The sequence below is a fragment of the Stegostoma tigrinum genome, chromosome 28, assembly GCF_030684315.1.
Source record: "Stegostoma tigrinum isolate sSteTig4 chromosome 28, sSteTig4.hap1, whole genome shotgun sequence".
NCBI classification, from domain to species: domain Eukaryota; kingdom Metazoa; phylum Chordata; class Chondrichthyes; order Orectolobiformes; family Stegostomatidae; genus Stegostoma; species Stegostoma tigrinum.
In genome coordinates this window covers 28733320-28758706 of record NC_081381.1, presented here as the reverse complement: position 1 = coordinate 28758706, position 25387 = coordinate 28733320, and the positions used below count along the sequence as shown (strand labels likewise).

Genomic DNA, 25387 nt, shown 5'->3' with positions numbered 1-25387 from the left:
AACTGGAATAAATAGGGAGAGAGGGGGAGGCGGACCGAAGATGGAGAGTAAAGAAGATAGGTGGAGAGGGTGTAGGTGGGGAGGTAGGGAGGGGATAGGTCAGTCCAGGGAAGACGGACAGGTCAAGGAGGTGGGATGAGGTTAGTAGGTAGCTGGGGGTGCGGCTTGGGGTGGGAGGAAGGGATGGGTGAGAGGAAGAACCGGTTAGGGAGGCAGAGACAGGTTGGACTGGTTTTGGGATGCAGTGGGTGGGGGGGAAGAGCTGGGCTGGTTGTGTGGTGCAGTGGGGGGAGGGGATGAACTGGGCTGGTTTAGGGATGCAGTGGGGGAAGGGGAGATTTTGAAACTGGTGAAGTCCACATTGATACCATATGGCTGCAGGGTTCCCAGGCGGAATATGAGTTGCTGTTCCTGCAACCTTCGGGTGGCATCATTGTGGCAGTGCAGGAGGCCCATGATGGACATGTCATCAAGAGAATGGGAGGGGGAGTGGAAATGGTTTGCGACTGGGAGGTGCAGTTGTTTGTTGCGAACTGAGCGGAGGTGTTCTGCAAAGCGGTCCCCAAGCCTCCGCTTGGTTTCCCCAATGTAGAGAAAGCCGCACCGGGTACAGTGGATGCAGTATACCACATTGGCAGATGTGCAGGTGAACCTCTGCTTAATGTGGAATGTCATCTTGGGGCCTGGGATGGGGGTGAGGGAGGAGGTGTGGGGACAAGTGTAGCATTTCCTGCGGTTGCAGGGGAAGGTGCCGGGTGTGGTGGGGTTGGAGGGCAGTGTGGAGCGAACAAGGGAGTCACGGAGAGAGTGGTCTCTCCGGAAAGCAGACAGGGGTGGGGATGGAAAAATGTCTTGGGTGGTGGGGTCGGATTGTAAATGGCGGAAGTGTCGGAGGATAATGCGTTGTATCCGGAGGTTGGTAGGGTGGTGTGTGAGAACGAGGGGGATCCTCTTGGGGCGGTTGTGGCGGGGGCGGGGTGTGAGGGATGTGTCCACTTCACCAACACCTTCCACCCCAACCTTCAGTTCACCTGGGCCATCTCCAGCACATCCCTCACCTTCCTGGACCTCTCAGTCTCCATCTCAGGCAACCAGCTTGTAACTGATGTCCATTTCAAGCCCACCGACTCCCACAGCTACCTAGAATACACCTCCTCCCACCTACCCTCCTGCAAAAATTCCATCCCCTATTCCCAATTCCTCGGCCTCCGCCGCATCTGCTCCCACGATAAGACATTCCACTCCCGCACATCCCAGATGTCCAAGTTCTTTAAGGACCGCAACTTCCCCCCCACGGTGATTGAGAACGCCCTTGACCGCGTCTCCCGCATTTCCCGCGACACATCCCTCACACCCCGCCCCCGCCACAACCGCCCCAAGAGGATCCCCCTCGTTCTCACACACCACCCTACCAACCTCCGGATACAACGCATTATCCTCCGACACTTCCGCCATTTACAATCCGACCCCACCACCCAAGACATTTTTCCATCCCCACCCCTGTCTGCTTTCCGGAGAGACCACTCTCTCCGTGACTCCCTTGTTCGCTCCACACTGCCCTCCAACCCCACCACACCCGGCACCTTCCCCTGCAACCGCAGGAAATGCTACACTTGTCCCCACACCTCCTCCCTCACCCCCATCCCAGGCCCCAAGATGACATTCCACATTAAGCAGAGGTTCACCTGCACATCTGCCAATGTGGTATACTGCATCCACTGTACCCGGTGCGGCTTTCTCTACATTGGGGAAACCAAGCGGAGGCTTGGGGACCGCTTTGCAGAACACCTCCGCTCAGTTCGCAACAAACAACTGCACCTCCCAGTCGCAAACCATTTCCACTCCCCCTCCCATTCTCTTGATGACATGTCCATCATGGGCCTCCTGCACTGCCACAATGATGCCACCCGAAGGTTGCAGGAACAGCAACTCATATTCCGCCTGGGAACCCTGCAGCCATATGGTATCAATGTGGACTTCACCAGTTTCAAAATCTCCCCTTCCCCCACTGCATCCCTAAACCAGCCCAGTTCATCCCCTCCCCCCACTGCACCACACAACCAGCCCAGCTCTTCCCCCCCACCCACTGCATCCCAAAACCAGTCCAACCTGTCTCTGCCTCCCTAACCGGTTCTTCCTCTCACCCATCCCTTCCTCCCACCCCAAGCCGCACCCCCAGCTACCTACTAACCTCATCCCACCTCCTTGACCTGTCCGTCTTCCCTGGACTGACCTATCCCCTCCCTACCTCCCCACCTACACCCTCTCCACCTATCTTCTTTACTCTCCATCTTCGGTCCGCCTCCCCCTCTCTCCCTATTTATTCCAGTTCCCTCCCCCCATCCCCCTCTCTGATGAAGGGTCTAGGCCCGAAACGTCAGCTTTTGTGCTCCTGAGATGCTGCTTGGCTTGTTGATCAGAGACTTCAGATATGCAAGTAGATCACAGAAATTGATTATAGCTCCCCATAGAACAGAGTGGCTGCTGAAAAGATTTAATAGAGGTGTTCAAAATTCTGAGTTTTGTTTTCAAACAGTATAATTCAGGAAAAAATCCTTCCAGTGACAAGAAATTCAGTAGCCAGAGGTAACTGTCCAGAGGGGAATGAGGCAAATGAGTTTTTTAAAGAACTAAGCACAAGGAGTCATGACGACTTGGAATGTGCTGTCTGAGTAGGTGGTAGAAGCAAATTCAATCATACCTTTCAAATGGGAGTTGGATAAATACTCGAAGGTTTTTAAAGGTTATCATGAACAAAGGGATTTACAAGGACCAATCCAACTAATCCAAGGGTCATCAGAAGAAAAATGGGTCACAGAGACTTCTTAGTGTTGTGTAATTATTTTAAAAGGTACTGTGAATTCCACATACACCTATTTTCAATCAGGGGATTCCATTTTGAGTTAAAGGAAATTCTTTAATTAGTTTCCTTTGTTTTTTGATTACCTTAAATGTATGCCTTCCACTTAGTTCAAATATACCTTAAAGCCCTTTGATTCAAATGCTTTTCTGTTCATCTCTTGCTGTAATACAAAAAAAGATCACCTAATTTCCCCAGTTTCTCTCAAAGTTAAAACATCTCACCCATGATATCAGAGTCAATATCATTTTCTGCAGCATCCCCATAACCTACAACTTTTCTGAAGTAGGGTGCTCAGAACTGGACAAAGGATTTTATCTGAAGCCTAATCAATGATTTAAATCGGTTTGTAAAACCTATGATAGTTTCTTTTTGAGAAAGGCTCTGATTTAATTTGTCCACTCACTTTAAAAGAGAATGTCCACAAAGTTATTTATTCTTTTTAAAAAGTTCTCAGTTAGAATCAATTTCTCCGTTCTCCTTCCTGAAATGTATCAAATCAAAACGTCATATTAAACTCCCATATACCTAGCTACTTAAACAGCCCATTTCCCTCTGAAGTTGTTTGCCAATCCTTTTTCATTGACCAGGCTCTTTATTCTGTGACACTTGCAAATTTTAGTATTGTCCTCCAAAATCCATCAACTCCAGGGGATCATCACTGTTTACATGCTTCATGTCCAAGGGTCAAGGGGAAGGTCTTGAAAAGAATAACTGAAGTGACAGTGAAAAGAAAGGGAACAGAAAAGATCACTGGAGATATGCCTGATCATTTAGAAAGTTAGAGTACATAGAGATGGAACAGAAGGATGTGTCCGTTACAAGATCCACTCTGATGCAAGGCTTTTTCTTAATTCATTCACGGGTAGGTGCGTCACTGGTTAGACCATCATTTATTCTCTATCCCTATGTCCCTCAGAACTGTCCTGAGGAAGAGTCACCAGACCCAAAACATTAACTGACTTTTTTCCCCCCTCGCAGATGCTGCCAGAGCTGCTAGGCTTTTCCAGCAACTTGTTTTTGTTCCTGATTTACAGCATCCACAGTTCTTTCAGGTTTTTGTTTGAAAAAAGAAAGCAGTTTTGTCTCTTTTTAATTAAACAAAGGACTAAAAGATGGCTAAGCATACTATTTGTCATGGCTTCTTGGCTAAATTACTATCATTACTCATCTATAATGTGGCAACTTTTCTGCTCACCTGTAAAGTACTTACATCACTCATCAGCCCCTTAAACACAACTAGCTCTGACTTCAGTTTTTCCACTTTCTCATTGAGTTCCTTCTGAATGGCCTCAGCTTCCTGAGAATCCTGAAATCACAAACACATTGAATTCTCAAAACTCTCAGCTATCAAAACATGCCACAAAACCAGAAACCCACCTAATCCCATCATCACTTTGCTCCATTTAACACCCACCATCCAAAAAACAATCCAAAGCATGTGGGCATCAAAAATAAACTTATGCCTTGGGGTATCTTTTTAAAAATAAAATGTTCCAAGCTTACCACCTGCAGTGCAGCTACAATTTCCTGTAGGTGCTGTCTAAGTGCGAATTCTTGTTCCCACCTACAAGAAGAAAATAAATATCGTTACAACAGGAATCATATCATTGCAACTATTGAATTGACAACTCTCTAGATGCAGTAACAGCTGTTCATCAAATAATGACTTGTAGCAAAGCTAATAAACCAAAAAAGCTTTTTTTTCAATTAGTGAATACATCCCATTACAACCCTCAAGCAGGCCAAATAAAACACACTCATCTATTTCTATCTTCCTTAAGAGCATATAGAACGTAAGAACATGATTTGGATAACAATTTGCAAAAGAAAAATCAACACTGTCAGTTCTATTTTGTAACATTCACTTATGAGGATAAACATCAAAATTAAAGTTTCTCTGGAGTCAACTACAGAACTTATTAGAAAAGCATATCAACATTCCTTTTCACCCAAGAATCATTTAAGCAGTTTAATCATAAAATGATTCTCTATCTACCAATGCATATTGTATCTATCTACCAATACATATCACTTCCCTGGTGGCAAGGTAGAAATTGTTAGAATCGACATAGAACAGGAGCTGCTTTTTCAGCAGGAAAGCAGAATGCATGGTTGCAATGGAACGACTGATGCAAAAGAAATGGATCAAGATCTAGACAGTTTCAGGATTAGATTGAAAATGTAATAATAGTCCTCAAAAGATTGTAATCTCTGGATTACTCAGTAATTCTGAAACTGTAGGAAAAAGAAAAGTAAAGCTAATAAATAAATAGCTGGTTAATGTTGCAGAGTGGAGGGCTTCAGATCCCTAGGACAGATGGACAAGTTCTGAGCAGGAGTGATGCTAAACTGAACACAACTAAATTGGTGCACGGGTGAAGTAATGAAAGAAATTGATAACATGGTGTACAGCTGAATGAACACAGCAAGCCAAGCAGCAGTGGAGCAGGAAAGCTGACGTTTTGGTAGAGACCCTTCTTCAGAAACTTCAGCTTTCCTGCTCGGCCTGCTGTGTTCATCCAGCTCTACACCATGTTATCTCAAGATTCTCCAGCATCGGCAGTTCCTACTATCTCCGTAACAATTTTAACCCCAAGGAAATGGACAAATTGTCCAACTCAATTGCTGAATAGTCTCCTTTCACATCTCACAAACTGTGGGTTTCTTAAAACTGAATACAACATGCAATTTGCATTTTTTGGCAAAGAGCAAGTATCGTTTAATCAAAAGATCAAAGTGGAATGTTTACTTCACTTCATTGCCAGATGCTCAGGGACCAAAATAACTACAACAGTGACAATTTTCATGCAAAAGTCCTTTGGTGCTTCTAGACTGTCTGACCAACTTCTGACAAAATTACCCTGATGAATTTCCAAATGGAATAATCACTGAAGCACGTTTGCTAGCAAAAACCTGCGCAAGTCTTGAATCCAATCACAGTCAACATGGCACATGGGTTCATCATTTGTGAATTATGATTTCATGTTCTTGTTGGGGTCGTCTTGTGGCGCACAGTGGCAGTGTCCCTATCCCTGGACTGAGGGGCCCGGGTTCAGATCTCACCTGCTCCATCTAAACAGGTTGATTAGAAAATGTTAAAACCATGGAACATGAAAATAAGATTCACATTTTTGCACAGAATTGAATAGGGAAAGTAAAAGATACATTTGAAGAGATGTTGACCCCAGTTCCATGTTTACCAAAAATATTTTTCATTAATATGCCTTTCACTCATATTTAGTTCGGAAGTGTAACTCATTGTCTGTTGTCCACGCTATCAAGGATAACACTTCAGACCTCACCTCCAAACCCTTCAAAATTCTTAAATATGTTTATTTAATCATCTCTATTCTTTCAGAGGAAGTAGTCCCGAAAATTGCTTACCCACTCCTCAGAAATCTGTTAGTTTCATTTCAGAATGAAAGTATTGCATCTCTTTTCCCCTCTAAAAATTTAAAATCATTTTTACTATTAGAACAAAACTCTACATTAAAGATGTGGTCACAATAAAGCCACAATTTCAGATCTATTTCTGTTGCCTTAAGCTACTCCTCGGGCTGTGGATCCCAACCTTAAATTTGCCTGGCTGGCTGTAAACATGTCAGGAGTTGTCAAAACATTTTCATGAAAACCCCTCCTTAAAATATTTCTTTTGTAGTTACACCCAAATTCATGGATTTTTCTTATCTAAAATGCAGTGCATTTGAGGCCAATTAAGGATGGGCAATAAATGATAACTTAGCCAGTGATGCTCATATCGCAAAAATGAATCAAACTTATCAATTTTATTTGTCTGAGCATATATAAGTTTTGTTTGTATTGCCAGAAAGATGTTTGCATAGTTCTCAGTGTCTCAATTCTGTCTTGCTTAAAGGTTGAATAACCTTTTTGAATTCAGGTATATCATACTTTGACAAATTAAATGGGATCTTGACAACATTAACTAACTTAGCCCATACAATCAGTTCTTTCAGTTTCAATTTACACCCAAGTTGCTCTTCTCAAGATAGTGTGCCTATAACATAAATTAAGAGCCTATTTCTATTTAATAATTGATATGGTTGGCAAACCCCAGAGAAGCAAATACTAATGTGACAGAGAGGGCAAATGAGATGAAAGGCTGGTCTGAACCAAGTCTTTAAGATCAAACCATTTGCAGGTTTTCATTGTACAATACCAGGACGCTAACCAAAAGTAAAACATTTGGCTAACAGGATCATTCGAGACCTCTAATGGCAGGAAACTTCTGCTCTTTTACACAATGTCCCAGATAAGGTTCCCATGCCCAGGTTCACAAGCAATAGCCAATAGTGGTAATGGCAGCAGAGCTACAGCCCCAAGGGACAATGGCTACTTACCTACAGAAGATCCTTGGGGTACTGGCTTTACATTCCTTTTACGCATGTAAACAAAGCAACAGAAAACCACATCATATAGTCTCTTCCCAGCCACACTGCCCATTTCCCATTGAAGCTTAAAAATAAGAGGCTCTGGCAATCAGCTGAAGAGTAAGGTCTAGGGCTCCAAAATATGGATACATGAGCAAAAAGCCTGCCTGTAGGCAGTTCACCACTATATAATGCACTACTGCTCTCTCTCTCTCTCACAAACAAAACAAATTAAACAATAAAACTAAAAGACTTATTCATCTTAGCTATTGTCCACACGTGGAGAAAACCACTACTGTCGATCAATTTTAGTACAAAATGCACCTATTTCAAATTCTTACAATGACCGACATTCACATGCACTTACATAAAGTTAATCAATCAATCAATCTAGCTCCAGAGAAGTAGCACTCAACATTTTAAAAAAAAACAAGGAATTTTCCTTCTTTCCATGACAGAAAATGCTTACACTCATTCATCTGCAGCTGACAAAATCCTCCCAGAGACAACTCAGGGTGCAAGTCATTTACAGAAACTGACAACAACGAAGGATTCAAAACTGCCCCCGAGACTGAAACTACTCCATCTTCGTCCACTTTTTCCCGTCCCTAAGCCAAACCTGCAAACATACTGCTTCAATCTCAATTCCATGGACTTTTTAATAAATATCCTGAACACCCTGTAAGCAACTTCATACAACATCTACTTCACCATCTTGACTGGCCTATTCAGTTACTTCAAATAACTAAGTTACTCAGGCAGGATCTGCCTTTAATAAAAGGCACATTGGATACCAAACAACATACAAGTTAGCAAAAAAAGTTTATTTTACTCTCAAGAAGTGATTAGTCATACTGTCCCCACCATTGATGTTACTCTGACAGGCCTGCTGATAAATTTAATCCTGCTTTCCTTCTTGAAAGGGAAACTTGACTTTGAAATATTGTGACACTAATTCTGCTCCAAGATTAGAGATTATTTGAATATTGTGCATTTTATTTCTATTTTTCATTCTTTCAGCAATCTAGGATGCATTCCATCTGGACCACGTGACTGATCAATCACCACTGTATCACAAAATATTCTTGAATATTTTGTAGAAATGACTCAATTGTTTGTGAATGTTACAACATTTAGCTGCAATTTAACTTTTATTCCCCCTTTTTAAAATTGAGATTAAAAGTAAGATTGGCTGCTTGGGGGTTGGAGCTGCCTGCCTATTTATGTGACAGCACACAAGAATTTAAGAATTAAATACCCAGTGATTTTTAAAAAAAAATGTAAGCTTTGTAAAGTGGTATGTCCATATTTACGCTACATGCTCTGTTGATTCCTATGCCTGAATATATCTCAAAACTGTCATGGCATAAAAGACGTTGAGAGTAGTGCACAAAAAATACCAGAAGAAATTAGAAATTATTCAAAATGGATTTAAAATGATTCCCAGAATGTTTGTGCAACAAAGGGGAATGTTTTGTGTTTTTTATAAAAAAAAACCTGAAAAACTGCTAAGATCTGCACTTTTTGTTTTTTTCTAAGTGTGTTTTTACTGCAGTATGAGTCATGTAAAAACTGGAAGGTTTCCAAGATTGCACAGCCTTCAAGATATGTGCCTAATGTGCATGAATGACTTGAAACTTGAACTATCAAAAAAATTAGGGTGTGAATTTCGGGAACAACATTCTCAATTACATAATGAAATGAAATTCCAGCCCTTGATTTCAAGTAATTATTGAGGGCTGGGTTTTCATTGCAATATAATTGAACCTGGGCTTTGTTAGTACTGTGGGAATAATCTGGTATTTCACACACACTGATCGGGGTTTCATATTTTTGTAGAAGCAAATGATGACCTGTAAAACTATTAAGGGGTTCACTAAGGCTTGGCAGAATGTGAGGTGCTGTCATATCACCGATCTTCAACTTCACTCATTTTCTCCAAAAGTTTAATTACTTATCTTAAAAAAAACAAACTTACTTCACATTTTTGCACATTACATTTCATGAGCCACCAATTACTAAAATTCCACTGCAACTTTTGAATTTAGCCAATTTACTACACTTCTAATTATGATGGTCAATAAATTTGGACACCAAATCTCTCAAGGCTTCAATCAAAATCAACACTAAATTAAGTGCTGAAAAAGAATCTAAAGGGGATACGAACAAAATTTCCAACCACCGAGAACCTAATTTCAACTGTGTAAAAAAATTCAACTGCTTAAATCTTCTGTACTAGTTTCCTATAGAACACTTTGTGGAAGGCTTTCAATGAGAGTCGAAGTACATCACAAAGACTTTTTCTTCATTCAGCCTATTTATTACCTCCTTAAAATGATTTGGATCAAGGTTGTCAAGCATATTCCTCCTTTCTGAAATCTACTTTGTTACTGAATAGTTTTCTCTTCATATAATTTCATTGACAGTTGAAAATTGCAGAACGTTTCCAAATGCAGATGGGAAGCTAACTGGTCTGAGATTAGCTGGGTTAGCTTGGTCATCCTTCTTCTAAAAAGGCCTTTGAAATATTTATATAAAAATGTTTCTGCCTTGTCAGTTTCTCTCTCTCACACACACACACACACACGCACAACTGTTCTGAAGCAGAACATGAAATTTTCTAACCAAAAGCACAGCCAATAATCGAACCCAAAGTTCAATTAATTTGTTCCTCTTCAGAGGATAGAAGAAATTACATTGTTTTGCATATGGTCTCAACTTCAACTTTCCATGTAGTTTGTATTAAAACCATTTCCAGAGAACACATGTAAATACTACAGTAAACTTGGCTTTTCACTGAAAGAGACAAAAACACTATACAGATATTCCTGCATGTCGTTTTGTTCTTAAAAATTGCAATCATACAACCAGCTGGTGGATTTTATTGCCCAATTTCCTCATAATTTGGAAAACAAAGGGTGGTAATGTTTGAAGAATGTTTTTTAGACTAATTAATACATAACTTGTTTACACTGCAAACACAAGACACAAATTTTCAACTGGTAAATTTAAGATTTGGGTATCACCACAGAAGGTCATCTGCCAGGCTGGCCACACTTCAGAAGTGCAACGGTGACATGGAAAATTAGGGCAGCACAAGAGTCATTGTCCTCAAGAGACTGAATCCCTCCAGAATGAAAAACATTTGTCATTTTGCCACGAGATACCTGACCACTTCAGGTGGGGTGGATTCGGGTGTGGCAGGCTCAATTCCAACTGTCACTTAAGTCTTATTTTGCATACTTTCTTGTGGCATTTCTTTTTGTCACGCTACAAATGTGGCTTAATCTGGGAAACTATTTTGTACTCCCCGAACTATTAGTATAAAAAAGGTGTGTGAGAAAGTTCAACACTTCGAAAAGCTTGGCAAAGATATTTCTCTAGCTGACAAACTCAGAGTTTTTTGGAAATTACATATTTGTGCAATTATATACAAATGTTTACTTTTAACAGCATTCATGGTGAATGTTTAACAGTCTAATGCAGCAACTATACAGTTTCCAACTTCACTGTATCTCTTGTCTGATATAGTAATATAATCCAGAGGAAGTCCATGGAGACATTTACATGATGAACAACAAGAACAACTCCTGTTTCTCCGAGGACATGGTGGAGAAAATAAAGATGAGAGATTGAGAGATAAATGTTAGTTGTCTGCAAATCAATTATGTTCTTAAACTCAAAGCCACAACTTTTTTTCCTCTTTACATACATAACCTGTGATTGATTGATTAACAATTTTATTTAAAAATACAATGAGAGATGGGTATCACTGGCTAGGTCAACAGGAGCACAAAAGAAGCCAAAAAATGATTAAACAACTGAACTTCTGCTTAAAAGAACGCTTCCATGGTGGTATACATTAAATTTGTGTATGCGAAATAACAAAAATGAAAAATTCGAATTTATTTTCACAATGAGAGAATACACATGCTGTTTTTAGTATTAAAGTTCCATAAACATCACCCTCATTTTCAAATCAAATAACACACCTCAGTTTACTTCTTGAATCATATCAAATGGATCATTCTTATCATGATCATCAATGGTGCCGTCACCCTCATTATTCCACAAATTATCTGTCTAATCAAGTATACTGAACATTCCATATTTTTTGTAAGCTTATCATTCTAATTTCACCGCAGACCTCTGCTGCCCCTTCAGAGGGTTGCTAAAATAGAAGTCTGTATACTGTCTTCACTCATCCAGTCATTCCACTTTTTAATCTCTGCCATGGTATCCTCCAAGGATATATTTCAGAGAGACATCTAATGCTTGGTGGGACTACTGGGAATCATTTCATGAAGCAGGATTCTTCTGCAATTAAATTCTTACAGCAACTGCATTTAAGAAAGACTACTTTCTTCATCTATTACCTGTGGTTGGAATCTCCAAACCTTCCTCAGCCACATTTTCAAGCTACTTTCATTCATCCTTTATAGCGAGTGTGCGTTACTACTCCTTTTGGGAACTCCCGCTTTGGGATGGTTTGTCTCTTGACTAAGTACCAACACTGACTTAAATTCTGTCTCATTAGGCATACCTGATAGCACAACAGTGAATCTACTCTTCTCGTGTAAAGTTGTGTTTGTCTAAGATGGTTTGACTAGCTAGCATTTCAAAACCCACGTTCCCCATACAGGTCAATCTGTATCCAATTCTGTACTGATTTAGGATTACAAACTTCTGAAATATGGTAAATTGGTTAGCTGTTCTAGGAGATGCATGGTATTCTAAGAGATAGATGGAAATCAAGTCTGCTATTGCATTGCAGCATTGTTTCTCTTCACAAACATGGCACACTATCCAGGGCTGCAAGTTTGAAAACCAAGTTAGAATTGGGCTACATACTTGTCATTCCATCTTTATTTAGTGTTGACATATTGGAGGACATGATTTGCAGGATCATAGCATGCACAAGTGAGGTGGTAATCTTGACAGCATACATCTACATGTAGAGACATAATTCAATGTCCAACTTCAATTGTGAATTCTTTAATATTTGTGCATGAGTCATTATGACCTATACAAAGATAAGGGCCCATGGTGTCAGAGGCAAGGTTCTAGCGTGGATAGAAGATTGGCTGTCTGGCAGAAAGCAGAGAGTGGGGATAAAAGGTTCTTTCTCAGGATAGCAGCCGGTGACATGTGGTGTTCCACAAGGGTCCGTGCCAGGACCACAACTTTTCACTTTATACATTAATGATCTAGATGAAGGAACTGTGGGTATTCTGGCTAGGTTTGCAGACAATACAAAGGTAGGTGGAGGGACAAGTAGTATTGAGAAGGTGGGGAGGCTGCAGAAGAATTTTGCTAGGTGTGGAGAGTGGGCAAAGAAGTGGCAGATGGAGTACAACGTGGGTTAGTGAGAGGTCATGCACTTTGGTAACAATAATAAAAGCATGGGCTATTTTCTTAAAGGGGAGAAAATTCAGAAGTCTGAAGTGCAAAGAGACTTGGGAGTTCTAGTCTAGGATTCAAGGTAAATTTGCAGGTTGAGTCAGTGGTCAGGAAGGCAAATGCAATGTTGGGATTTATTTCGAGAGGGCTTGCATATAAAAGCAGGGATGTACTATTGAGGCTTTAAAAGGGTCTGGTCGCACCACATTTGGAGCATTGCGAGCAGTTCTGGGCCCTGTATCTCAGCAACGATGTACTGGCCCAGGAGTGAGTTCAAAGGAGGTTCACGAGAATAGTCCCAGGAATAAGAAGCTTAACATATATGAGGAACGTTTGAGGACTCCAAGACTACACTCATTGGAGTTTAGACAGATGGGGATGGGGATCTAACTGAAACTTACAGAATACTGAATGGCCTGGACAGAATGGCTGTTGGGAAGATGCTTCCACTGATAGGAGAGACTAGGACCCGAGGGCACAGCCTTAGAGTAAAGGGAAGACCCTTCAGAAGAGAGATAAAAGGTGAAACCTCCTCAGCCAGAGAGAGAGAGTGGTGAGTCTACGGAATTCACTGCCACAGAAGGCTGTGGAGGCCAGGTCATTGAATACATTTCAGACAGAGATAGATAGGTTCTTGGTTATCATGGACATCAAGGGTTACAGGGAGAAAAAGCCGGAGAATGGGCTGGAGGAACTTATTAGCCATGATTGAACGGCAGAGCAGACTAAATGGGCTGAATGGACTAGTTTCTGCTCCTATGTCTTATTGTTTTACAGAGATTTGTTTGAATTCAGTATCAAGTCAGTCGAGTGTGTTTGGGCATTTTTGGTTAAAAGTTAAGGGGTCAACTTTTGACACCAAATCAATCAATATGGACTGTAACAGTAAGAACCTGTGCAGACAAGATAGGCATTACTTAGGAAATTCACTGTGTACAGAGCACCTTACTTCCATTGAAATATTGCATTAAATTCCAGCTGCCTAACATCCCTTTATCCTCACAAAGGCATGTCACCACAAATCTATTAACAACAGAGCTGTGGTTTCTGCAATACATCCGTTCAATCACCACTAAGGCTTGTAAACAAAAAGGTCCCAATTAAACACAAGTCACATTTTGAAAACAATTATGTCAAACACACTTCTATTTAACCATAATTTTTCCTGCCCTTCAGTGAATATTAAAACTTTCATAACATCTCACGAACTTCTGTATTCTGACAAACATAACGTGAAAAAAATTCCAATGGCAAGATTAATTATTCATTTATCTCATTTGTAGGATTTCTTAGCATAGAAAAAATGGCTGGCATATTCAGCTCCGTTTCAACAACTATTGCACACTTAAAAACCATTGTTAGCTCCATGAACCACAGACACAAGGCAATACAGATAAGACTTCTTTTTTTCCAAACAGTGCATTTATTTGCAAATCTTCTTCTGAAGAAAATAATTTCCATTTACCTGTTATGAGGATAAATATAGAGTGCTAAAGATTTATACTCCAAGGATGTGCGGGGATACTCAAGAGAGAGTTGACAAAGTTAAAATTTCCTGTCCAAGGAATGTAAATCTGAAAGTAACTTGAAATCAAAAATATACTGCTAAATCTCATGTCACCCCAAACAGGATTTTAGAAAGTGGCTGAGGGTACTTTGTGCATACCAAACAGTGACACAATAATCTGGTCAAATCTGCTCCACTCCAGCAAGTACACTAGTTTCTTTTCCAGAATTTTTAAAAAATGGTGAAACCTTAGCTCAGACAAAATGTTCATGTCTTAATACCAGGAGTGCATTACTCATTAGGTTTCAGCCCTACCTAGCCCTACCCTAATCATTATTTCATTATATTCAAGCACCCATGCAAATTGTCAACAGAAAATATGTAAAGGCTGTAATCTACAAAACAGCTTTCATGTGTTCCAAGAGACACACCTTAGTACAAGGTTTGGGTGTTGCAACTCGTCTGAAGAATTTCAAGTGCAGCAGAATCATAAAACATATTCATGCTGAAAGAATGCTGAACTGCAGCCATTGAACATCTGACATATTTCAAAAGAGTAAATTAACTTGAAAAAATTTACACCTATAAAATCCTTAACTAATACAGAGCATCCAAAAGTGCTTTAGATGCAATTGAGTGGATCCATAATGCGAAGAATTAATTTGCACACACTGCTACATCACAAATAGCAATAACAACCATCAGGTAATGTCTTTTTCAACCTGGAGATCTTTGACATCCAACTCAGAATGGACTTGGCCTTGGTTTAATGCCTCATTCTCAAAAGGCAATACTACACAGTGCAACACCGCCTCATTGTTTCACTGATGCATCAGCTTGGACTATGCATTAAATGTCTCTGAATGGCTTTAACTAATCATCTTTTAACTTAGAGGAAATGCGCTATAAAAAGGCCATCACTGAGTATAGTTTCAGAACAAATGGAACAGAAGGAGGCCATTCAACATTCTTAAGCCTTCATCATCAACCAACCAGAACAGGTAAGCTTGGTACCTCAACACTACTTTCGTCCTTCCTCCATACTTCTTGATGCCTTTCCCTTATGATAACCTAGGGGCTTATCATGGGGCTAGGCGATGGCCTTAGTGGTATTATTGCTGGACGATTAATCCAGAAACTCAGCTAATGCTCTGAGGAAGCGGATGGCAGAATGTAGAATTTGAATTCAATGAAAAAAAAACCTGGAATTAAGAATCTACTGATCACCATGAAATCATTTTTGACAGTCAGAAAAACCTATCTGGTTCACATAACAAAGTGTAGGGTCTAGGCTCAAAACATCAGGTTTTCTGCTCCTAAGATGCTGCTTGGCCTGCTGTGTTCAGCCAGCTCTACACTTTGTTAGTGCGGATTATCCACATCTGCTGTTCCTATTATCTCTGTCTGGTTCACTAATGTCTTTCAGGGAAATAAATTTGGCATCTTCCCCTGGTCTGGCCTACATGCGACTTCAAACCCATAGCAGTGTGGTTGACTTAGTTGCCCTCTGAAATGGCCTAGCAAGCCGTTCTGTTGTACCAATTGCTACAAAGGCTTAAAGAAATGAAACCAGATGGATCACCTGGCATTGACCTTGGCATGGGAAAAGACAATAGCTAAAATAATCCTGTCAACCTGCAAAGTCCTCCTCACTAACACCTGGGGGTTAGTGCCAAAATTGGGACAGCTGCCTCACTGGCTAGTCAAGCAACAGCCTGATATACTCATGGAATCAGACCTTGCAGACAACGTCCCAGACACCACCATCACCATCCCTGGATATGTCCTGTCTCACTGGCAGGACAGGCCAAACGAGGTCGTAGCACAGCAGAATACTGTTAGGAGGGAGTTGCTCTGGGTGTCCTCAACATTGATTCCAGACACCATAAAGTCTCATGACTTCAGGTTAAACACAGGCAAGGAAACCTCCTGCTGATTACCACATACCTTTCTCCCTCAGCTGACGAATTGGTATTCCTCCATTTTGAACAACACTTGGAGGAAGCACTGAGGATGGCAAGGACACAAAACGTGCTCTGAATGGGGGATTTCAATGCCCACTGCCAAATGTGACAGTACTACAGACTGAGCTGGCTGGGTCCCAAAGGATATGGCTGCTAGACTGCGTCTGCAGCAGAGGCTGAGGGAATCAACAAGGGAAAATGTACCTGACTTCATCCTTACCAGTCTGCCAGCTGCAGTTACATCTGTCCATGACAGTATTAGTAAGAGTGACGACTGCAAAAGACCTCGTGGAGATGAAGCCCTGCCTTCACATTGAGAATAATCTCCATCGTGTTGCATGGCACTATCACTGTGCTAAATGGAACCGGCTTTGTACAGATCTAGCAACTCGAGGCTGAGGGTCTATGAGGCGCTGTGGGCCATCAACTGCAGAACTGTACTCCAGCACAATCTGTAACCTCATGGCATACCCCCCACTCAACCATTACCATCAAACCAGGGGGATCAACCCTGGATTAATTGAGAGTGCTGGAAGGTATGCCAGAAGCAGCACCAGGCATATTTGAAGATGAGGTGTCAACCTGGCAAAACCAAACAGGACTATTTGCATGCCAAACAGGATAAGCAGCGAGTGACAGACAGAGCTAAGCAATCCCACAACTAACAGATCAGATCTAAGCTCTGCATCCTACGACAGCCAGTCATGAATGTTGGTGGATAATTAAACAACTCACTGGACAAGGCGGATCCACAAATATCCCCATCCTCAATGATGGAAGAGCCCAGCACATCAGTGCAAAAGATAAGGCTGAAGCGTTCACAGCAATGGATGATCCACATCTGCCTCCTCCAGTGGTCCCCAACATTACAGATGCCAGTCTTCAGCCAGTCCGATTCAGTCCATATGGTATCAAAAAACAGCTGGAGGCTGGATACTGCAAAGGACACGAGCCCCAACAACACTGGCAATAGCACTGAAGGCTTGTGCTCCAGAACCTGCTGCTTCCCTAACGAAGCTGTTACAGTTACAATGCTGGCATCTACCAGACGATGTGGAAAATTGCCCACGTATGTCCTGTACATAAAAAGTAGGACAACTCCAACACTACCAATTACCACCCCATTTCATCAGTAAAGTGTCATCAACAGTACTATCAAGCAACAACACTCAGCAATAACTTGCCTAGTGACGCCCAGTTCGGGTTCTGCCAGGGCCACTCAGCTCCTGACCTCATTACAACCTTGGCTCAAACATAGGCAAAAGACCTGAATTCCTCAGGTAGAATGAGAGTCCTTGACATCAAGGCTGCATTCAACAAAATGCGGCATCAAGGTACCCTACCAAAACTGTAAAATCGATGAGTTCGGGGGCAAACTCTCCTGTGGTTTGAGTCATACCTGCCATGTAGGAAGATGGTCGAGGTTGTTGGACGTCAATCATCTCCGCTCCAGGATGTCTCTACAAGAATTCCACAGGGTAGTGTCCTTGGCCCAAACAGCTTCAGCTGCTTCAATGACCTTGCCTCCATCATAAGGTCAGAGGTGGGGATAATTGCATAACGTTCAGCACCATTCATGACTCCTCAGGCACTGAAGAAGAAGTCCCTGTTCAAATGCAACAAGATCTGGACAATATCTAGGCTTGGGCTGACAAGTGGCAAGTAACATTCAGGCCACACAAATGCCGGACTATTGCGAATAAAAGACAATCTAATGATCTGCCTTTGGCATTCAACAACGTTACCATCACTGAATCATTGACCAGAGACTCAACTGGACTCACCACATAAACACAATAGCTCCAAGAGGAGGTCAGAAGCTAGAAATACTACAGCAAGTAACTCATCTCCCGGCTCCTCAAAGCCGATCTGCCATCTACAAGGCACAAGTCAGCTGTGTGATAGAATACTCCCCACGTGCCTGGATGAGTGCAGCTCCACTCAAGAAGCTTGACACCATCCAGGTCAAAGCAACTCGCTGGAGTGGCAGTACATTCACAAGCATCAACTCCCTCCACCACCGATGGTCAGTACACACCGTTGCTATTATCTACAAGATACACTGAATAAATTCACCAAAAATCCTCAGAAAGCACCTTCCAAACTCATGGCCACTTCCATCTAGAAGGACAGGGGCAGCAGAAATATGGGAATGCCATCACCTTCAAGATCCCCAAGTTCCTTCCTCTCTCTGGGTCAAAATCCCGAAATTCCCACCCTAATGGCATTGTGGGTCAACCTACAAATGGACTGGAACACTTCGAGAAGGTAGCTCATCACCACCTTCAAGGGCAACTAAGGTTGGGCAATAAATGCTGACCAGCCAGCGATGCCCATATTCCACAAATGGGTAAGAGAACCTTTCAATAACAGTCTTAGAAATTCTAATTATCTTTGCATCCACTGCCTTTTGGGAAGAGTGTTTCAGATTTCTACTGAGGTCATATAGCAAGAAAATAGGCCCTTTGGCACAACTTGTCCATGCTGACCACAAAACTGAACGAGTCTCATTTGCTGGCGTTTGGCCCATATTCCAAAACAAAACAGCTGGTCATTGACTTCAGAAAGCAGAGAAGAGTGCACGCCCCAGTCTGCATCAATGGTTCTGAGGTGGAGATGGCCATCAGCATCAAGTTCCTGGGGAGTGATGATCACCCAACAGTCTGACCTTGTCTGCCCACATTGGCATGATGATCAAAAAAAAAAAAATCACAACACCTCTACTTCTGCAAAAGGTTAGGAAATTCAGCTGTCCACAAAGACTCTTACCAATTTTTATAGGATTATTTTCTATGATGTTTCTATCTGGATGCATCACAGCATGGTATGGCAACTGCTCTGTCTCAGACTGCAAAAGCTACAGAGAGTCATGAGCCAGCTTTCCATCCATTGACTCCATTTATACTTATTGCTGCCTCAGGAAAGCAAGCAAGATAATCAAAGACCCTTCCCACACCAGTCATACTCTCTTCCACTCTCTTCATGGCCAGAAGATATAAAAGTTGGAATACATATATGATCACGGATTCACACGGATGATCCCTGGAATGGTAGGTTTAATGTATGATGAACAGCTAAGGATCCTGGGATTGTACTCATTAGAATTTGGAAGGTTGAGGGGAAATCTAATAGAAACTTACAAGATAATGTATGGTTTAGAAGGGGTGGACGCTAGGAAGATGTTTCTGTTAGGCGGGGAGACTAGGACCCGTGGGCACAGCCTTAAAATTAGAGGGGATAAATTTAAAACTGAAGTGAGACGACATTTCTTCAGCCAGAGAGCGGTGGGCTTGTGGAATTCATTGCCGCAGAGTGCAGTGGAGGCCGGGGCGTTGGATGCCTTCAAGGCAGAGATCGACAAATTCTTGATCTCAAAAGGAATCAAGGGCTACAGGGAGAGTGCAGGGAAGTGGTGTTGAAATGCCCAGCCATGATTTAAATGGCAGAGTGGACTTGATGGGCCGAATGGCCTTACTTCCACTCTTATGTCTTATGGTCTTATGATCAGGTTCAAGAACAGCTTCTTCTCTGCACTTATCAGACTTTTCAATGAACTTCTCAAATGTTAAATTTTGATTCTCTCTCTCTGTGGCTGTAACACTATATTCCATCTGACAATTTTTGTCACACTACACATATGTGAACATGAGATGTCCTGCTCAATGTAAAAACATGGATTGTTTAAAATTCTTAGCTAGATTTAAAGGAGCCAAATGCCTTTGTAAACTAGAGACAGCCTTAATAGCCGTAAGAAACTTTCTAATATGCAGCTTGTTCCACATTCTTCAGCCAGATGTCATAAGGATAAAGTTACGCCGATACTGAATAATGTTAAGACAACATTTGTTTTACTCATTCTTCATCCAACATCCAATGCTTTAGAACTATTAAATTTCACTGAAAGCGGAGGACTTGGCTAATTTTCTGTCATCCTTTTGATACTTAATACTAAGTTAGAGTTGGCAGTAAATATAACCAACTATGCTTAGCTTAAGCTGTAGAAATACTTGTACTCAAAAATTAAGCCTCAAAAGAACATGCATAGCATTTTAAAATTTATAATTAATGTGCCCTCTTGCAACTGCAGAATGGAGGCATTTATGCTATCATTTTGTGAAAATACCACAATGGACAACTGGATGCAGCTTCACCTGTCCCGGTTCTTATAGTCAGGGACATATGTTTCCGTTTTAATTCCAAAGCCATCTTACCCCGTTTTCAGTTCTCATGCTTTTCTGCCTCCAAGCATTTCTTGCAAGTGTGTTCAATAAATCACCTTATATGCAAAGTTGTAAAGGCATGCCTTTCAGGTAAATTCATGGTCAGTCTTAGATTTGGGACTGGGAGTCACAACTAACTCAGATGCAAAGACTGTCCTAAAAAAGAATATGTGATGGTGTTTAGTATAAACAATTCCCCTTTTAAAATTTCAATTTCCTCTAATAGTAAACAATAAAACTTATTAAAATGGATTATTGTACATTTGTTTTATGCAATTTGCATGTTCTTTTACAGTGCAAAGAATCTGTTTAACAGTTAAAGCTTTAATGAAAGTTAACTACATTTGCAGCCCTCCAAAAACACTGAATGGACATAAAATACATTCTTTGCTTATTCTACAAGCATGACATAAATTTACATGGATATAACGACAAAAATGTTAACTTGCGCCATGGAAAAGCCTCAACCATAGGGTTACTCAATCATGGAAGCCAAAAGTTCCTAGCATTAAAAGAAAACAAAATAACTCTAAGACGCAATACCAATCATTAGTATTCAGGTCAGAAAAGAACTACCCAATTCTTAAGTATTCTACTACAACTGAGCATCTCTAAACAAGTTCTCAGTTCAAAAGAACTTTCAGCTCAAAGAAATGAAAGGTCGATGTGAACTCAAACTGGTCCAACACAACTATGTTCTTGGCAGCGGAATGAAAACTGACTACTGAACCGAAAAGCTTCATTGAGAAAATACTAAAGGCTAATTGTACTGGGCATCTTTCAATGACTCACTAGACAGAAAACAGCTGACAGTCTAAGTAAGCATTGTAGTGATTTCAATGCGACCTTTAAGGAAAGTTGCCAGCTCCAGCTCAGTTAGATAGAGGGTTGGTAGAAGGCAGCATCTCACTGGAAGAGAAACATACTAAATCCAAGAAGGGTCCAGACCCGAAACATTAGCTTTCCTGCTCCTCTGACGCTGCTTGGCCTGCTGTGTTCATCCAGCTCTACACCTTGTTATCTTAAATCTAAGATAATAAAGGTTTTCAAGTGTGACCAGCCAACATCACCACAATCCCACATATCATGGGTAGGCTAAAATAAACTTGATAAATTTAAAAGACAATGAATTATTCTGTCAATTTATCAATAACACAAATGTTTATGTCTAGAAACATACATGTACATATGTATGTTGGAAGACATTCAATAAACAGCCATGAAACTGGAGTATGCAAAAGATCTAAGCTGGAATCTTTTGTTTAACATTTTTGAAGAGGTTATCGACAATAATACTGATATTTGCTAATGATACTAAGTTAGAGTATTACACACTGGGATTAAGACAAGATATGAGCATTATTAAAGGCGGCATAAGGTTCAACATATCTCCTACGTGAAAACAAGGACAGCCTACATGTAGTCAATACTATTCACAACCAAAACATTTACAACTACCACTGGAGTCAACTATAAATTGTGCTGTTTGCAGCATAGTAAACTCATAGTATAGGCTCTTCATTATTTTTTGTTAATTCCCTCTATTTACAAAAAATGGTTGTTGGCCTTGGTGATTGAAATCAAAAACACACAATAGTCATACAAGTCAAGAGGGAGAGAGATTAGGAAAGAAACAAACACAACTGAAATTGGCCATTAATTCAGAGCTGGTGCTTAATCTAAGCTCCTAACAATAATCAGCAGGCTGAAACTGAACAAGCTAGCTTTGGTCCGCTATAGCAACATGCTTTGCCACCAAAATAATGGCCATGTCAATGACATTCGCTGTCATTTTTGTTCAAATACCACAGCAACTTCAAGTGACAGGTGTACAATTAAAAAGCAGAAACTGAGACAGCACTATCATAAATGTGCTACTCTGCTGTTAGCTTTGTAAAAATAGCAGTTTGCAAACTGGTTCCCATTTAGCACCAAGTGGAATGAAACTTGTTTGCATGGCAGATGTTTAAACTGCCACAGAAAGTCATTAGAAATTAAAGCACATTTAATGGAGTTCAGTATTAAATGCTTCCAGTCAACCCCTCTGCTACAGAAAAGTAACAACATTACGAGTATAAGTATGGAATCCAACTCCTTCAGATGTTAAACGTTCTTGGAGACTTTTTCAAAATGTAAAAAAATCTCAATACCCTCTTGATGTCTTTCTTTAGCCCTGGCCATCTTTCATCTCTCTGTCTATCCAATTTGACAAATTTATCATTCTAATTTAGAATTAATTTTGTATTTCTTTAATTTTTCAATCAGCAAGGAGATGCTTAGCTGATTAACCTCTAAAAGATGACACTGTTTGTTTCTTTCTCCCACAGCCAAAGTACAAAACTGCATGGAGATTAATCATACATTGGGAAGAATAATAGGAAGGCGGAATACTGGGTCAATGGAAAGATTCTTCGTAGTGTGGATGTGCAGAGGGATCTTGGTGTCCATGTACATAGATCCCTGAAAGTTGCCACCCAGGTTGATAGTGCTGTTAAGGCGGCTTACGGTGTGTTAGGTTTTATTGGTAGAGGGATTGAGTTCCAGAGCCGTGAAGTCACACTGCAACTGTACAAAACGCTAGTGCGGCCTCACTTGGAATATTGCATGCAGTTCTGGTCGCCTCATTACAGGAAGGATGTGGAAGCATTGGAAAAGGTGCAGAGGAGATTTCCCAGGATATTGCCTGGTCTGGAGCGCAGGCCCTATGAAGAAAGGCTGAGGGACTTGGGTCTGTTCTCATTGGAGAGAAGGAGGCTAAGAGGGGGTTTAATAGAGACATACAAGATGATCAGAGGATTAGATAGGGTGGACAGTGAGAGTCTTTTTCCGAGGATGATGACGTCAGCTTGTACAAGGGGGCATAGCTACAAATTGAGGGGTGATAGATTTAAGACCGCTGTCAGAGGCAGGTTCTTTCCTCAGAATGGTAAGGGTGTGGAATGCCCTGCCTGCCAATGTAGTTAACTCAGCCACATTAGGGGCATTTAAACAGTCCCTGTCTAAGCATATGGATGATGATGGGATAGTGTAGGGGGATGGGCTTAGATTAGTTCACAGGTTGGCGCAACATTGAGGGCTGAAGGGCCTGTTCTGCACTGTAATGTTCTATTGTCAAGCCTAACTAACTAGAAAGGAAGGAAATGGTTGACTGATTAGAGGCCTCTCAGGGTTCAACTACTCACTGTTTATCAGAGGTAAATTGCTTTAATACCAACACATTTAGTGTAAGTGGTATACACTGTATATCTTATATTTCAAAAATCAAAAGTGGAGGAACAGAAAGGTCTCAGGGTGCTTGATGCTTGCCTCAGTTTTCTTTAAAGAAAACTGTGCAGCAAGTTGCTCCTTCTAACAAGACCTTAATCTGGCATCAGATACCCAATCTTGTAACATTTTAAGTTGAAGAGCAACACGTAGACCAAGCTTAGGGGTTGACCATGAACACTGAAATAAAACATTTTGCAGGAAACGGCAAAGATAGACAAAAACGGCTAATATATACATTAATATTTCATACCATGGTGAAAAAAAGGCGGCTGGTCAGTGGAGATTTAGAAAGTAACCTGGAGTTTCCACCAACTCCTTTAAAATGTCCCCTCTACACACAAACCAACACAGGCACTCAAAGGAATTGTGGTTGGAAGTGAGGCAGATAGAAAATACCATAAAAGCCAATAGGCTTTTGGGATTTATTCATAGGAATATTGATTATGGAAAGGAGGTGACATTGAACTACTGCAAAAACATTTGGTCACATCATTGGAAGTACTCCAGTTCCAAACATACCATGCATTTGAGATAACGGGAACTGCAGATGCTGGAGAATTCCAAGATAATAAAATGTGAGGCTGGATGAACAGGCCAAGCAGCATCTCAGGAGCATTTGGATAGCAGAGCCACGTTAAAGTCACAGAAAAGCTTCACTAGAATTACAGTAGGGATGAAAAGTTCATAACTAAGAACAAGAAACAGTTGCTGGTAACAAAAAGATGTTGCTGGAAAAGCTCAACGGGTCTGGCAGCATCCGTGAACAGGAATCAGAGTTAATGCTTTGGGTCCGGTGACCCTTCCTCCGAACCTATGATAGTTCTGAAGAAGGGTCACAGGCCCAAAACATTACTCTGACTTCTCTCCACTACTGCCAGACCTGCTGAGCTTTTCCAGCAACTTATCTTTTTGTTTCTGATTGACAGCATCCAGAGTTTCTTTGGTTTTTAAACAGTTGATCATTGGAATACACAAGATTATTTGGGTGGGGTGGAGCGAAGAGGTTTTAGTTATGGAAGATTAAAACACTTCAAAGCTACATTCCACTTTGAAAAGAAACAGATTGCTATCACAGCAAAGGGTTATAATTTCAAAAGTTAAAAAAACACAAAATAATTCAAAACAAGATAATGGGACCACAGGTGATTTACCACAAATGATTACACAGATACAAGCTATAATTTAAAAGTAGGATTTGGAAGTACTTGAAAGGTAGAGCCATAATCAGGGAAACCGCGCTAAGTGTTACATTTGAAGATCTACAACATAAATAAATGAGTCTCTCAGCCAAAAGATGAATGACGACCTTATGTCTATGGTAGACAGGCGTTGAGTTGACTATATCAGTAAATATCCAGATTGTGTAATCTTCTGTGTTTCCCTCAGACTTTCCATTCCAAGACAGATGACAATCAGTATCTCACCATATTGTAACAAATAGGAAATGATTTAATGTGACTACCAATACAGAAAATAAACTAATTTTAAAGTGCCTGTATTCTGAATTCATCACTTCAAAGTGGTTCCTTTTTAGATTGCTAAAACTAAGCACAGAGGGCAAACAGAAAACTTGCTCCATTTCCACGGTGTCACTTTGCAGCCCTGCACTAGAAAAGTACAGGACACAAACACAAGACATCTTGTCTTCTGATTTTCCTTGTACCCAATGAAGCACCTTACTTTACAAGCACTCATTAATCCCTTCAAACACAGGTCATCACACAGATTCATACCTGTGTTTCCAACCTTCAACTGTCTGACACAGACCAACATGTTGT

The 25387-nt window shown here is 41.0% G+C and overlaps 1 protein-coding gene and 1 long non-coding RNA gene across 6 annotated transcripts in view; one reads left to right on the top strand and one right to left on the bottom strand.

Moving 5' to 3' along the window:
* LOC125466487 (uncharacterized) overlaps positions 1 to 10889 on the top strand; it is a 50672-nt gene extending 39783 nt beyond the window's left edge. Inside the window, exon 3 of one of the 2 annotated variants that reach the window (XR_007250465.2) lies at positions 10783 to 10889. This is a non-coding gene — a long non-coding RNA (uncharacterized LOC125466487). Of the gene's footprint in view, positions 1 to 8271; positions 8673 to 10782 lie in introns of those variants that run through there. The other variant, XR_007250464.2, reaches the window with a different exon arrangement.
* Positions 1 to 25387, bottom strand: part of iffo2b (intermediate filament family orphan 2b) — a 49354-nt gene that overhangs the window by 20757 nt on the left and 3210 nt on the right. For 2 of the 4 annotated variants that reach the window (XM_059655621.1, XM_059655623.1), the window contains exons 2-3: positions 4367 to 4427; positions 4059 to 4169 (exon numbers count right to left, since the gene is read on the bottom strand). In XM_059655621.1, the coding sequence (XP_059511604.1) occupies positions 4059 to 4169; positions 4367 to 4427 (172 nt within the window). The remainder of the gene's footprint in view (positions 1 to 4058; positions 4170 to 4366; positions 4428 to 25387) is intronic. The other 2 variants (XM_059655622.1, XM_059655624.1) reach the window with 1 other exon arrangement.